The following is a 15,751-nucleotide window of genomic DNA, read 5'->3' on the forward strand; positions in this document are numbered from 1 at the left end:
GTTTGCTCATCTGTTATTATTATTACAATCACGCAAATGGATGTAAGTGAAGAAGAATTTTTTATTTCTTTGTTGAAGTTAGTCTTTTACCAAGAAAGTGAATCCACTGTATTCTAAAGCTGGAAATGTCAACAGACTAGTCAGGATGGTAACAGCTTTCTTGCTCTGTTAAACATACTTTTTCACTCAACAAACACAAAAGCTAACTAGAGGATTGGTGCATTCTAAAATGTGCTGGCCTCAAAGTTGATGGAATTATCAGTTTGGCCTGCATCCTTTTCCATTATTTACTGTAACTTATCAATGACCAGATCTTTGGCATTGAGGCTTAAACTCTCTTACATATTTCTCATCACTCCATCTTCCTCCACCCTTCATCTTACCTAGCATAAAAAAATATTTAGTACTTTCTAAAAGGAAACTATAATGAAAGAGGATATTTTTTAACTCTTTAAATAATGTATTACCTTTATATCTTTAATTTCTGAATAGAAATATTTTGCAAAAAGCACATGCCCCAAATAATTTTCTTCATAGTTCAATAATTCGTAAAGAAAGAAAAAGATTACCTCGGAACTAACTCAATTTGCTCGTCTCTTCTATTCGTCATCTCTATTGATCCTATGACTTATTACCTCATCCTGGTAGTTTACAAGTTAATGTTTTGATTAAGAAACTTCTTTTAAAGATTCACAGTGAGATAAGTGTTTATTGTTTTATAATTTAAAACTTTTTATATGGCTTGTGTTTTTTTCAATTATATACATAATTGTTAAATGTCAGAGACAAGCAAATATCCTCATCTTAACTATAATGCCAACTTCTGAATAAATTTTATGATAATATTTAAATAAAAATTTTAAGTACACTGAGAATAAATAAAAATTTTTCCCAAAGAAAGACTTTTACAAACATGGCCATCTTCCCATTTGGTTTTAAAGTTATATGTAAATTTTACTTTACTTTCAACAAATTAAGGTAACCCATAAGGATCTGTTAATTTCCACCAAGTAATGCCATAAAATCTTAATATAATGGCAATGAAATTACAGACTAGTGTTTATCAAATGACAGAAAACCTCCATAAAAATTTCTCAGTTATAAATCTATTTTATAAATGTGCTTTAAAAACCACACACACACACACACACACACACACACATATATATATATATATATATATATATATACACACACACATACTGTGGTAAGTGATGACAACCTTGTCACCCATTTAATTCAGATTTAGAGAGAGGGAATAATCCTAAATTCTATAAGCTAATGTAATATTTGGCAAAAAATAAATGTTATAACTTATTGACATAGGCATTCTACAGAGGTCTACAGATTTAAAATCATTATATGCTAATTATGTTCTGCTATAGTTAAATTCACAAATGTTTCTTTTTGCCTATAAGTATGAATTTATATGTTGAATATAACCTTAGAATTATAAAAGATTTAGGCAGAGTGCAGGTAATCTTATGAGAGAAGGGGGAGAGAGGAAGACCTGGAGGGGCAAGAGCTCCAAAAGGAGAGCAACAGAGCCAAAACAACTTAGTCCTAGGGGCCCTGCGGAAACCGATACCCCAACTAAGGACAATGCATGGAGAGGGCCTAAAACCCTGGCCCAGGTGTAGCCCTTAGACGTAATATCTAAGTGGTTTCCCTAGTGAGGGAAGTAGGGGCTTTCTCTAGCATGAACTAACATGAACTAACATGGAGGCATGTTCTATGATCACTTTCCCTGGGGGGGGGGGGGTGCTGCCTTGCCAGGCCTGAGAGAAAGACAATGCAGCCAGTCCTGATGAGACCTAATAGGCTAGGGTCAAATAGAAGGGGAAGAAGACCTCATCTATCAGTGGACTAGGGGAGAGGCCTAGTGGGAGAAAAGGGAGGGAGGAATTGTGAGGAGATTAGGGAGGGGCACAGAGCTGGCATACAGATTGAATAAATTGTAATAAATAATGATAAAAATTTAAATTATCAAAAAACAAACCAAAAAGAATTGCATTGATGGTAAGGTACTGTAAAAATACACCAAAATCCAGTTTTCCATGAGTGTCTCGGGACAGGTGGCCTACGTCTCATGCATCAACTCAACATTACTAAGCATTTTCTATTTTGGCATCTGAGGCTCTGTTGTCTTTCTTCAAGCCAAAGGTTAGAATAAACGGCAGAGCAAGCCCCAGTGCAATTCTTTAATTGGTAAGACCTAGAAATGTCACACTCACTTCTGTTCACATCCCAGTGAACATTGCTCAACACACATCTGCAGTGACTGAGGGAAGCTGGTTTCAGCAGACTCCGCTTGCTGGAGCAGCTGATATTCCTCACATTTCTGTGGAAACTGCTGAATCCCGCTTTGATTTCTCCCTTGTGACATTTCACACTCAAAGTAAAATGTGATACTTCAGCCATCATACTGCAACATGGCTATTTTAATTTTTTAAACATTTGTTAAACTTGATACTATTTTGTAGCATACTTTTACCTGCATGTCTAGAGGCTAATTTCTGCATCTATCTACTTGACACTAGTCTAGGTTAATTAGTGTAGAATGTGTTTCTAATCCTGAATTTGGCACCTTAGATAAAATATACTGATACAGTGGAACAATTATAACAACAAGTATTACTCTGTGCTTTGTAACTTATAATAATTACATGATTTTCTATCTGGGTACATTATAGCTAACACACAATTGTTAAAAATTCTATCTTTTCATGGTGTAATTTAAACATCTCTTGCAATTATATTTATTGGCCTAAAATGTTTTTAAACTGTCCTAGTTCAGCATTATCCAATAGAACTTTTCTTTGATGATGGAATATTCTAGAACTGTTTCATCTAATGTCATTTGTTCCACCTATGTGAGGTTTTGGATCATTTGCATTATGACTGATATGACTTACAAATGGAATTTTGAAATTTATTCTGTTTGATGATTTTAAATATCTAGTTGTTATTAGCAGTCACCACGTGGATTACACAGATCCATTCACTCCCTGTTCCATCGACTGATTTATTTCAGCCACATCTCTTTTCTCCCATCATGTTACTTCCTAAACATCTTATTAGGTATTTAACTACTCAATAAATAAGTATAGTTCTCTCTTCTTGGTAAGAAATTTATATTTTGCTTGAGTTTAGCTTTAGACAGTCTAGTAATGGTGAACATATTTTATTGCTCAATCCAAAAAAAAAAAAAACCACTTGCTTTTATTTTTACAAGCATAATATAGAGTATCCTTAGATTCCAATTATGACTACTTTATAGATGCATGAAATGACACAACCTCCAGTTAGTTAGCTTCTGCCTGATATCAAATATCCAGTAAATGATTGAGCTGCTATGTATGTAAACCCGAGGCAAGCAGGCTTCGCATACCAGGCTCTCATTCCAATATTTACTGTCTCATCATTCTGGAGAGTTTTTACAGTGTCTCTTTATTCAGAATTCATCACAGATGGGCCTTTCTGAGAGCATTATTTGTGTATTCATAATGTAGGAAAATATATTGCTTCTGGCAAGAAGAAAGGGAAAATAAGGGCTGTAGTGATCAGATTTAACTCAGGTTAATCATCATCTCTGTGTTAAAATTACTTAGAGCCATATTGTCCATAATTAAGTCATCTTACCCACTAATATTACAGAATAAGAGATACCTTCAAGTGACATGACATCCATCATTTTAAGCATGCCCCCAAGCCTTTTTTTCAGATTGCTCATAAAATTTCTCATTCTCTAGAGAAATGTGATCTCTAAGAAATAAATGTCTCTGTCAAGTCACAAGTAATATGAGCACATGATGAAAAAATGGAATTGCTGAGTCTCATATGGGATATTGCAGTATTGTAAAACGGATTTTATTCCCTGGTATTTAAGTTCTCATGGTCCTTTTAGGATTTACCTTCTGGATATAAAGGGAGGTTATGATACCTTTAGGGAGGTGGGAAATAAAGATCTTCGGTGAGGAAACAGGAAGATATTTTTTCCACAGGAAATTCTTTATCATAAAATGCTAATGTTGGTGTTCTTGTCTTTATGTCTATGCATTCTTTAGCTATGAGGATAACAGACCCTTCATCAAGTAAGAATGACCTGAATGGCTGATAAATTGCATTTATCAGTGTGGTCCCATGAAACAGCTGTCAGATCAGTACTGAAAAATCACTGGAGCTTCTGTCATTCATATCGAGGCAGAAGAGCAAACTGTGCAGGAAACACTGGCATACAACATACATGCAGAATCCCGCAGGCGTATTGCCAGAAAGGAGAAAGAATCCCACCTCACTTCTGTTGATGGGATATCTATCACTTTATCACAGTGCCTCAGTAAAAGCACTTCCCTGTGGTACAGACTTGTCTCTCATTAACATCTCCTCCAGTCATGATGTGTTCTTCCATGCTGCGTATATCCAAATTCCTACTGTGTTCTTGGGTATCATTCATGTTAAATTATTTTGTGACTTCGTAGTGTATCTTTAGAACAATTTTTACAGATATGGAACTACCCAGTCACAATTAGTGTTATTGGTTTCTTATACTAACTATATCTGTAAAAGAGGGAAGGGCCGTTTAAAAATACAATCTTACATATGCAAACTTTCTCTGTGAAATTTTACACCTGTATTGTATCATGATGGGTGTTCTAATTTTTTTTTATGAACATACTGAAATTTCTGAAACAAAGTTGCAAGTCTGTACCACTCTAACAAATGGAGACGTGATTGTAACAATTGGGAATTTGCCTCTAGGAATTTTAAAACCTACTTGTCCTGCATGAATCCACTAATACTGGCCACTGTGGGCTCTATTGCTGTAGACTTTCAGTTTGTTCTTCTGGTGAAGAGTCCTTGGTTTCCATCCCCTGCTCCCATCGCACCTACTTCTTCATGCTTCCGCTTAGTCTCTTCGCTGGGCATTAGAGCTCCTTGCAGTTCTAGACCATTTAACCCTGGATCCATTGTGTGTTTTCTACTGGATAATGGCTGACTTCAGTATTTTGTTCCATCATTTGGTTTCTAAATCTAAGAAGATACTTTTTCTTTATTTAATGATGATTCTTTCCATTTTTCCTTTTTTTCTGGTATCTGTAAGAACACAAGAGCTATCGTTTGTATGTTTCCATATTTTGGAATTGAGTTGTGAAATAAGTATTAACATTTAAGATGTTTTCTAATTCATATAAGCAAATGTGCCAAATGTAAGAGCAAATCTCCTTTATGCAACAACCTTGATGTTTTACAGCAAACCATATACATTTACTGGACATTTACATCTGATATGCAGTGCCTGATTGTGTGGAAGTAAAATAAACATATTTCTAAACTGTTTTAATAAACCGCTGGTACAATATCTTAAAATCCTTAAAAAAAAACCAAAATATTTGATTTCAGATTATGGTGAATTATATAGTTTTTTTTTCTCTTCAGTGTGCAAATAATCACCCCCCAGTATTTCCTTCTTGTATAACAAAAAATGAAAGATAAGAAAGTACTAAGAAGAAATGTTAAATTATTGTGCTCGAGGAAGGGATTCTGGGACAGTAAGGGATGGACCTATGAATGTGTAGAGATCATGGATGTTTTGAGTCCTATTGTTCCTTCTACTTCCAAGTTGAGAAGGATTCCATTTCTGGTTACTAGAGGCCCATCTGCTGGAATAGTTCATCTTATATTCCTTGTAAATGGGTAGCATGACCACAAATATATGAACTCCTGTCACCAACTTACTACCATTAAACATGGCATCTTGGAGGAAATGATGCAAATGGAGTAAAAGTGACTGCTTACCTTTCCTGCTATATTACTCCATTCATACCACTCCATCCCCATTCTCAGTTTCATCCTCTTGCCTGAGTGTGTAGACTAAGGCATTCTAAGCCTAAAAAGATGCTAAAAGCCTGATTATGAAAAACCTAGTTTAATATAATCTACGAGATAGTACATGGAGGCTAAAAGGTTTTACCAAAGAGAGGAATTTCTTTCTTAACCTACTCTATCCTGTTCTTGCTTGCTCTACATATCTATAGAAATAAACCAGGCTGCTCAGCTTTAAGTATGTGCTTCAGCTGGATAGTCATGGTGCATACATATAATCCTAGCACTCAGGAGACAGAAGCAGGCAGAACTCAGAGTTCAAGGACAGACTGGTCTACAGAGTGAGGTCCAGAACAATTATGGCTATACAGAGAATCCCTGTCTTAGAAAACAAAACAAAACAAAACAAAAAACAAAAACTAAAAAAAATGCTTCAAGTACTGGGTCAAAATGAGTTTTTTCCAACAAATATAATATATATATATATATATATATATATATATATTTTTTTTTTAGAAAAAAAGGAAGCTTTGGGAAAATGGTATACAAATGTATTCAATGAAGGGCTAAAAGACTGAGTTCACTCAAACAAATCTACCAAGAAGTCTGATGAAGACTAACATAACTTTAAAGACATTTCTCTTTTCCCATTCACCATAATTACATATCCATACCATTTGCATATGTGTTGCAAACACATGAATAATTTATGGCACAAATCTGCTTTTGCTTAAATGAATTTCTGTGTTCATAACATTTTCATCCATGTCTATTCCCTCAAGCTTGATAACTTGTAGTTCCCATTAATATCTTAAATCCACTTATACCACTTGTCTCACATTTTCTGTCAGTAAAACTTACCATAATTTTTCTTCAACGTCAGCATCATTCATAGGACATGGTTTCATTAACTGAGGACTAGTTATTTGATAACTCTGATTTTTTTCTTCTCTCCGCAGGTCATGGGTTATAGGTGCAATAGCTCTCCTCTGCCTGTTAGGATTGACCTGGGCCTTTGGACTCATGTATATTAATGAAAGCACAGTCATCATGGCGTATCTCTTCACCATTTTCAATTCTCTACAGGGGATGTTTATATTCATTTTCCACTGTGTTCTACAGAAGAAGGTAAGCTACAGTTTTCAAGATCAGATGGCGTACATTTCATGTTGGTAAAAGATGCCACTCATATTCACATGTAGCATTCTTATGTTTTTATTTTTAATAAAATATATTGCTCTGCTTTCTCAAAAACCTAACATATTATTTCATTTATTTTTTTCCTAATAATGACAACATAATACACAAAGTAAAATATAATAGTTGAAAAGGGTGTTCAACAGGATAGACACCGGAATTTGTAGAAGAGAGAACAGGACAGGAGCCCATCTCTGGTCTTCTCCAAAAGACTCCACCCAGCAGGGTATTGAAGCAGATGCAGACACACACAGCTAAACTTTGGACAGAGCACAGAGAGTCTTATGGAAGAACGGAGGTGGGGGCGGGAAGATAGAAAGACCTAGAGGGGACAGGAGTGCCACAAGGAGACTAATAAAGCCAAAAAAGCTGGGCCCAGGTGGGACTGCACAAATTAATGTATCAACCAAAGACCATGCATAGCGAGGACATGGACCCTCTCCCCATATGTAGCCCACAGACAGACAACTCAGTATCCATGTGGATTCCCTAATAAGAGTAGAAGAAGTTTATGTCTCTAACATAAACTGGGTTGCCTGCTCCTTAATCACTTCTCCTTGGTGGGGCAACCTGGCCAGCCCACAGAGGAAGAGGATCCAGGCAGTCCTGATGGGACATGATAGGCTAGGGTCAGACAGTAAGAGAGGATGACTTCCTGTCAGTGGACTAGGGGAGAGATTAGGGGAGGAAGAGGGAGGGACGGAGGATGGAACCAGGAGGAGATGAGGAAGTGGGCTACAGATGAGATATAAGGTGAAAAAATTGTAAAAGAAAATAATAATAAAAATTAAAGAAAATAAAAGAAAAAAGTGTTCAAGTTTAACAAAACACATTTTGTTATTTGTGTAATGCTCAAAAAGCTAATTTCTTATAGACTTGTTCATATATCAGCAGTGAGAAAAATGGAAGGTGTATTTAGAAACCAGCTTCTCAAAGTAAATCAAAGAATAGGCTAATTTTCTGATTTTATATACTGATAAAGAAAATAATTCAGTTAGCAAGCTAGTTTTAGTAATTAAATATTTTTTCATATTTTTAAAACCATAATAATGACTTTCCGAGTCCAGTATTTTTCAACTCTATCAAACATGTGTCTGTACAGTTTTAGAACACGTTCGGAACCTTAGTCAGATTGCCAAGGTTTCAGTCTTAGGACCTCCATTTAAAGATTGCTTCTGATTATTAGTAAGTTAATTAACCTCTTCATTATTCAGTTTCCTCATGTGATATGGAGGTGATACAATAGTTATGAAATATTTAAAAGGGTAGCTCTAAAAATGTGTGGCAAGTATTTTTGTAATCTCAGAAAATAATAAGACTTTAATTTTGTTTTGGAAAACAGCAAAAGTGAAGACTAATATTCTCTATCACTAAGATTTTTTTAATCAAGGCTAAAAGTCAAAGTACTGTGTAAACCAGACATTAAGATTCATGTCTACTTTTTAGAAAGAGCAAGAATAAACCAGAATTTTATTGTATTTCAATTTTAGCTGGTAGTTAATATCTGTAATTTTTTTTTTATGGTCACAAATACAGCATAGAATAATAATGATCAGATATTCCCCTCAATCTAGGTTTACATATTAGAAAAGATGAGTTTTATGTTGATGAGTGGAATTCACCCCAAAGATAGGCTAGGATTGAATGAATGAAGTCTGTCAAATGATATTCCCAAAACTTCAATAGCTCAACTCACTTTATGTCATTTTTACTCATTGACCCATTTGATGAAATGCCCCAGAAGGCATAAAGCTTGATAAAGGCTTAGCCAGCCCTCAAACACACCTTTGTAATGAGCATGGTTGATGATATAAAGCAGATAATCTGGGAATGAAAGAGAACTTTGCAGAAACCATCCGTATGTGGCTTATGTCACTTCTATCCACTTGTTGTTTTTTATTATTATTATTATAAGACAGGACTCCATAGATGGGTGCCAATTAAACTTCTAGGGACACTGAGAAAGACAGGTTAGCTTTTAGCTTGTAAACCCTAAAGTAGAGCAACTGGATATGGTCACCAGATAGAAATTAGCTGCACTTGATGGGTTTAAAGAGGAAGAGACAGCAAACGGTAAGGAAAAAGATGGAACGAATAAAGAGTTGTAGGAATAGAATGAGAATCAAGAACCACATATTAAGTTAAAGACAAGAAGCCTGAAAGCGTGGTAATTTGCATTTAATGGACATTAGAGAAGTTAGGGAGACTAAGTGCTCTAAAAGACAGGTAGACTTCAAAAGAAGAAAATCATAACTATTGGTAAGAGGAACAGAAAGATGGTGGTCAAATCAGGAGATTAATTCCTTAGTGATAAGGGACCATGCTAAATAGTGATAAGATCTTGATGCATAGCAAATTGCAGATTATACTTACCTGTCATCTTTACTTTATACATTAGAAAATTTGAAGTGATGTAAATTTTAATATACACATCAGTATAGTAACTACCTATTAATAAGTAAAACTTTTTATATATTATCAATTAATTGATTTGACTGTATCTTATTAGCTAATACTTAGAGCATACTTATTCCTTTCATTTTTCTTTCTTTACATAAAGACCTGATTACAAGAAATAAAAATTGTTTTTCACACTAATGTGCCTGAGAACCTATAGCCAAGTCTACAATTTTAATTCTAGTTATCATATTTAACAAATCAGATTTTAAAACATATGCATCAAGCTAATGTGCTATTGTTTAGATAGAGCTCAGGAAATTAGGGCTCATGGGACAAATTGACTCAGCTGCCTTTTTTCCAATAAACCATTTGTGATTATTACATTTTAAATGCATATGTTTAAAATTTTAAATGTATGCATAGATGTGAGTCTTGCCTCAAAATTTTAGAAATACTGACTTAGTCCGTTTTCTGTTGCTGTAACTGAATATCCAGACTAGGTAATTATAAAGGATTGATCTTTCTTTCTGTCGCCCTTCCGGAGACTGAGAAGCCCTAATTGAGGTGTTGGACTTGTGTGGTCTTCTTGTTTCTTTGTGACATGGTAGAAAGCCAATCCAAGGCAAGCCAGAACAAGCAGCTAGCAGCATTGCCTTTCTCTTCCCAGAGATCCTCAATCGCCACCCCAGGACCTCATCTAATATTACTTACCTCCCTCCAATACCATTAACATGTTAATTTGGGGATTAAGTTTCCAACAGATGAACTTTGCAGGCGACAAATTCACACTAAACTATGGACTACAGGGTACTTAATAGATCTATTTACTAAGCCATGATTGGAAACATATCTTTATGTTTATAAAAAAATAATCATTTTTTCTTTCAATTAAAAAAAAGATTGATGGCGTTTTTATTTTGTATCAAGAGCACTTCTCAGCATCAACAAGTATAGAAATTTTCTTACAAAAATAGTCAAGTATTTAGCTTTATTGTCCCAGAAGTATCTTTAAAAACTTTTGGACTATACTTCATTAATATAACTTTGCCCTTGAAATTGCTTTTATATTTTGATTAAATATATAACATTCAGTTTTGAGATTTTATGTTTCATAAATGTACTTGTTGATAGAACTCTTGATTGAACTCTTCCATATAAACTTTTTGAAATGAAATTTATTTTGCAATATGGATTGTATGATGTATCAACAATATTTCCACTGGCTACAGCAAAATTGGTCACTGTTGCTTTTGAATTCAGTTATCCAGGAAACCCTCAGAGCTTCCAGGATTATTTATCCTGATTTGAGTGAATGAAAATGTTATTCCATTTTTGAGGTCTGCTTTCCTTTCCGTCTTCTGTGTTCTAGACAGCATCACACTGAAATAAGCTAAGCTAGCATCATCACATGACATGACATCACATGCCATGTTTAGGAGATTAATACTCCATGGACATGTCCCAGTTTCATTTTTTTTTTTTTTTCATTAGGGCGTAGGCTGAACGTTTTAAATGATATCAGAGCAAAACAGAACTGGCCTATTGAAGGCTGTAGCAGTACAACTGGCATGAAACATGGCATCACTATAGCTCTAGATTTGCTGGTTGTTTATAAAAAATCAGTGCAGAATGTTCAGTCTTCTTTATAAAATGCAAACAGTTCACAATACTCTCCTATAGCTTGTACAGCACTGCTTTTTTTTTTTTTTTTGTCACTACAAGAAGGCTGCTTCTCCAAATTTCTCTCCTTGCTTTTTTTCTTCCTACTGCAATACTTGCTCCAATCAAATAATCACTCAATATTAAGGGAAAGCAGTCAGTGGCTGAGGGCAAGGAAGGTGAGAAGAGAGGACATCAGAGTTCTTGAAGATGCATCGGGATTTTCATGCAAATTTCTAAACTATTCAGTAACATCTATCTTTGTTTAAGGATTCTTTTTTTTTTTTTTTACCATGTGATTTGAAGTTTATTGTAAATTCTTTTTTTTTTTTTACTGGCCTGATGATCTTTTATTTTTTTTTTTTCATTTTTAAAAATTTTTTTTACTGAAGTGACATAGACATAAAAAAAAAACATATCAACTTACATCATTTTACTTGTATATGTCAATGATCTAAAATATGCTCACAATGTTGTACAACCATCACCACCATCCATATGCAGAATTCTTTTCCCCTTCCCAGACTACAACTCTTTTTTTTTTTTTTTAAATTTTTCATCAATTACATAAGGATTCTTTTTAGTCTTCACATATTGTAAAAAAATTATTGCCAAATTATTATAAGAATAATCAATACCAAGCAGATATTCTGTTGATGACTTAATAACTATCCCAAAATGTTTCTTCGATTTGTCACATACTGTTAGAACAGAATGTCACATTCTCTTATATTTTCTCAGTCTTCTCCTGTTAACAAAACATTTCTAAACTATCTTGTTAGGGCTTCCTCATAACTCTCTTTGTTAAGCCTCACTTGGTTTCTGCCGCCCATGCGCAGCCGTTGTGCTTCTCCGATGTTTGGTTTCTATTTCTCTGCCATCGTTCTTTTTTTCCCCCTTTTTATTTTTTATTAATTAGAGTTTATTCACTTTGCATCCCCCTCTTCTTTATGTGAAGTTGGAAATGCTGAGTTCACACTAAGTAAGTGTTCTGCTTCTAAGCTGTGTCCTCTCCTTCTATGACTATTTGTACTAAATATTTTTTTTCCTCTTTACTGTGACAAAACACCTGAGGAAAGCTGCTTAAGGACGATGACCATATTTTGGCTCACAGTTTGAGATGACACAGCACTTCAAGGAAGTGAAGGCATGATGCTAGGTTGTGGGAGTGTAAAACACCTGGCCACACCAGGTCCTCAGTCTAGAACCAGAAAGTGATATATGCTGATTTTGCATGCCATTTTTTCTTGTGGTTTTACTCAGTCCTGGTCCTCAGCCTGTGGTATGCGACTGTCTGCCATCCGGGTGGTTCATCCCTCCTCATTTGAACCCCTCGGGAAAGGACTTCACAGAAACACCTCTCAGTGTTTTCACATAATTTTAAATCCAATCACACTGACAATGAAGATTAACCATCATACCTTTCCTACCACATATAAACATTCAAGCAATGTGATTCCTTCCAGGACACTGGAATATGTTGTGAAGCAATAATGTTCACAATATCACATCATTGAAAAGTTTGTGTACTAAGTATGATAAGGTGTCCCTTTGTTGTGTTGGTTCTTGATAGCTGGGGATATGGCTTATACTCATATGCTTTGTTCAGTTAAATCTGCTGTAATAAAAAATTTTTTAGTATGACACAAGTTTGCCCCCCAAAAAAATACTGGTATGTTCCCAACTTTGAAAATACAAATTATAGATGTTTATCTATATTTTCCAAATACTTTGATATTATATTATAGATTAAGAATTTACTTATCCTGGCGGTGGTGGCACACACCTTTAAATTCCAGCACTTGGGAGGCAGAAGCAGGAAGACTTCTGAGTCCAAAGCCAGCGTAGACTACAAAATGAATTCCAGGAGTAGATGCATATAATTATTGAGAACAATTTTTTTAAAGTATATAAAGATATTTTGAAATTTTTTACTCTAAATCTTCAAATTTTAACTTTAAAAGAAAAACGCATAAGAAATGTACATTTAAACAAAATGCTTAGCCCAGCACAGTTCCTTTTTTCTGTCTTTAAATGTTAAATTATGTCCCTTCCCCTTTTTTTTTCTCCTCTCAACTTTCTCACAGTTTTCTGTCTAAAGAACAATAGTTAAAATACTATGGAACCAGTGGGTCAGTGTATAAAATTAATAAAGCTAAAAACAGTGTCTTGACAGCGTCAAGTGTGTGGTCTTCGAATTACGCTGTGTTAGAAGTGTCTGTATTTACTGAGGTTCCAGTACTATGAAATTTAAGCGCGGCACCACGAATCTGTTTTGTATGGAAAATAGATAATCAACAGTTTTGTCTCTGTGGAGCTGGGAAATAATGATGTCCTTGAAAACCAAAGCTCATATAAAGTCATAACTTAGTCCCTAGCTGAACTGGACGAAGCTATAAAGAATGTTAACGTTTCGTTGGCTAGGTACGGAAAGAGTACGGGAAATGCCTGCGCACGCACTGCTGTAGTGGGAAAAGCACCGAGAGTTCCATTGGCTCAGGGAAAACATCCGGTTCTAGAACTCCAGGACGGTATTCTACAGGCTCCCAGGTAAACGCAGCGGGCGGGCGCGCTGAGCTGACCTACGCGTTCCTGTGGTCAGTGTGAAGTCTCTGCTCACTGTGATCACCCCTACCCCAAGTGGTCGCCACATCAAGGGTTTGGCTTGAGTATGACTGGCAAGGAAAGGGAGGAACAAAAATTATATGAAAATTATGCAAATGCAGCATGTAGGTGGGGCTTTATAAGGCTCCTTTCTGGCTTGAGAGCTATTCGTAAGGGAAACAAAAACTCTGAGAATATGAGATTGGGAGAAAAGCATGCCGGGAAGTCTGTGAGAAGCTGGAGCAGGGATTAGAGACTAGATCTAATCAAAATATGTTGTATGCCTGCACAGAATTCTCAAAGGAAATATTAAATTCAACAGGGTTAGATTACAAAATGTATAGTCTAAATTCAAATCATTATTGATGACATAGAACGGCTAGAGGATATGATAATTCTCAGTTACATACTGAATATATATATATATATATATATATATATAATATATAAATGACATGTCAGAGTAGAAAGACAGCTTAGCAGTTACTAGCACTCTCTGCTTTTCCAGAGGACCCAGGAGGGATTCCCAGCACCCACATGTGGTTCACAGTCCCAAGAGATGTAAACAATCATGTGGGCCTTGTAGCCACTTGTGCATATCTGGTGCATAGACACACACAACCAAAACACTCAAATACATGAGGTAAAAAATGTAAAAGATAAGAGTTAGCAAAATAAGATATTTAGGAAAAAAATTAGTCAGGATGTTACATGTTTGAAAATGGAATGATCCAGGGCAATGAAGAACCCCACCAGACCCTCAGTGGTATCAGTGTTCTATGCTGGACTCCTTAATCCCGTAGGAAATATTGCTAAATTGTTGTCAACTGAGGAAACTTTATAAACTTTTTGGTAAAGTGTTTGGCATTACCCCAGACCACAGTGTAGTACTGTATGAGTAATAAGTGAATTTGTGTTGAGACTGGTAATCTTCCATGGTAGAAAATATGATAATATATATCTAGATTGTTCTGAGGAAGGTTTAAATAAAGTAGATAATTTCAGTTTAAACAAAGAGTTCACTTTTCATTCATTCATTCTTGCTTTTCTTCCTTCCTTCCTTCCTTCCTTCCTTCCTTCCTCTCTTTCTTTTTCCTTCCTTCCTTCCTTCCTTCCCTCCCTCCCCCTCCCTCCCTGTCTTTCCTTCCTTCCTTCCTTCCTTCCTTCCTTCCTTCTTTCTTTCGTTCTTTCTTTCTTTGCTATGTGTCAATCTAAGGCCCTTGCACATACTGGGCAAGCAGTCTACTTGCCAAGCTGCACAGCAATCCCAGCAAATGTTGTTTATCATTGGATTTGTTTACAAAGCCTAATAAATTAAGTTTACACAAACAATTCTTTTTATATCTTAACAAAATCAATTCCTTTTACTTTTAAAATTCATGTGCAAGAGAAACATATTTGGTTATTTTAACCACATCAATTGATTATAGATCCACAGCCCTAGCTAGCACGGGAACTCATAAATCAATGTTGGCCATAAACACCATCTTTAAACTTAACATACTTTTTAAAATTTTTGAAAATAAAAATATAGACAGAATATCAATCTAATATAATACCTACTAAATTTTAACAAGTATCTTGTAACTTTCAAAATGTATCCAACTATCTTAAATATCTTAATAACCACAGATCATAAAACTTAATCCAAACCACACTAGCACTTTAATCTGTCACGGTCATAACTTTGTGTGCTTTCAGAGTCACAAATTAGGGATGGAAGGTGTCCTCACTCAGGTGGGGATCTGTGGGTTTGGACTCTTCAGTATGTGCCGCTGACACATGATTTTGAACACGAGAATAAGGACAAATTGGATTGATGCTTCAAGCAATGTCCCCATCTTGTGAATAGTGGCTTTATTCCTATCTGATAAAGTCTGCCCCTTCCCTTTCTGTAATAAACATTTCAACAGCTGAGAGCCTGCACATTTTCCAGCTTGACTAGACCTTGCCGGCTTTCCACATTTTTTAGACAAATATTATTAGGGAAAGTACAATGTTTGAGAATTTCAGTTGAGTTATACCAGACTCATGTGGTATTTAGCAACACCTCTGAAGAATGAGA

At 35.3% G+C, this 15,751-nt stretch overlaps 1 protein-coding gene across 22 annotated transcripts in view; it reads left to right on the top strand.

Annotated features, from left to right (window-relative positions):
• The window catches only part of Adgrl3 (adhesion G protein-coupled receptor L3), a 780,523-nt gene that overhangs the window by 697,166 nt on the left and 67,606 nt on the right, over positions 1-15,751 (top strand). For 13 of the 22 annotated variants that reach the window (XM_060380826.1, XM_060380806.1, XM_060380808.1 and 10 more), the window contains 3 exons: positions 4,068-4,094; positions 6,786-6,954; positions 13,507-13,632. In XM_060380826.1, the coding sequence (XP_060236809.1) occupies positions 4,068-4,094; positions 6,786-6,954; positions 13,507-13,632 (322 nt within the window). The remainder of the gene's footprint in view (positions 1-4,067; positions 4,095-6,785; positions 6,955-13,506; positions 13,633-15,751) is intronic. The other 9 variants (XM_060380810.1, XM_060380811.1, XM_060380814.1 and 6 more) reach the window with 1 other exon arrangement.

This window comes from Meriones unguiculatus, chromosome 3, assembly GCF_030254825.1.
Source record: "Meriones unguiculatus strain TT.TT164.6M chromosome 3, Bangor_MerUng_6.1, whole genome shotgun sequence".
Lineage (NCBI taxonomy): Eukaryota > Metazoa > Chordata > Mammalia > Rodentia > Muridae > Meriones > Meriones unguiculatus.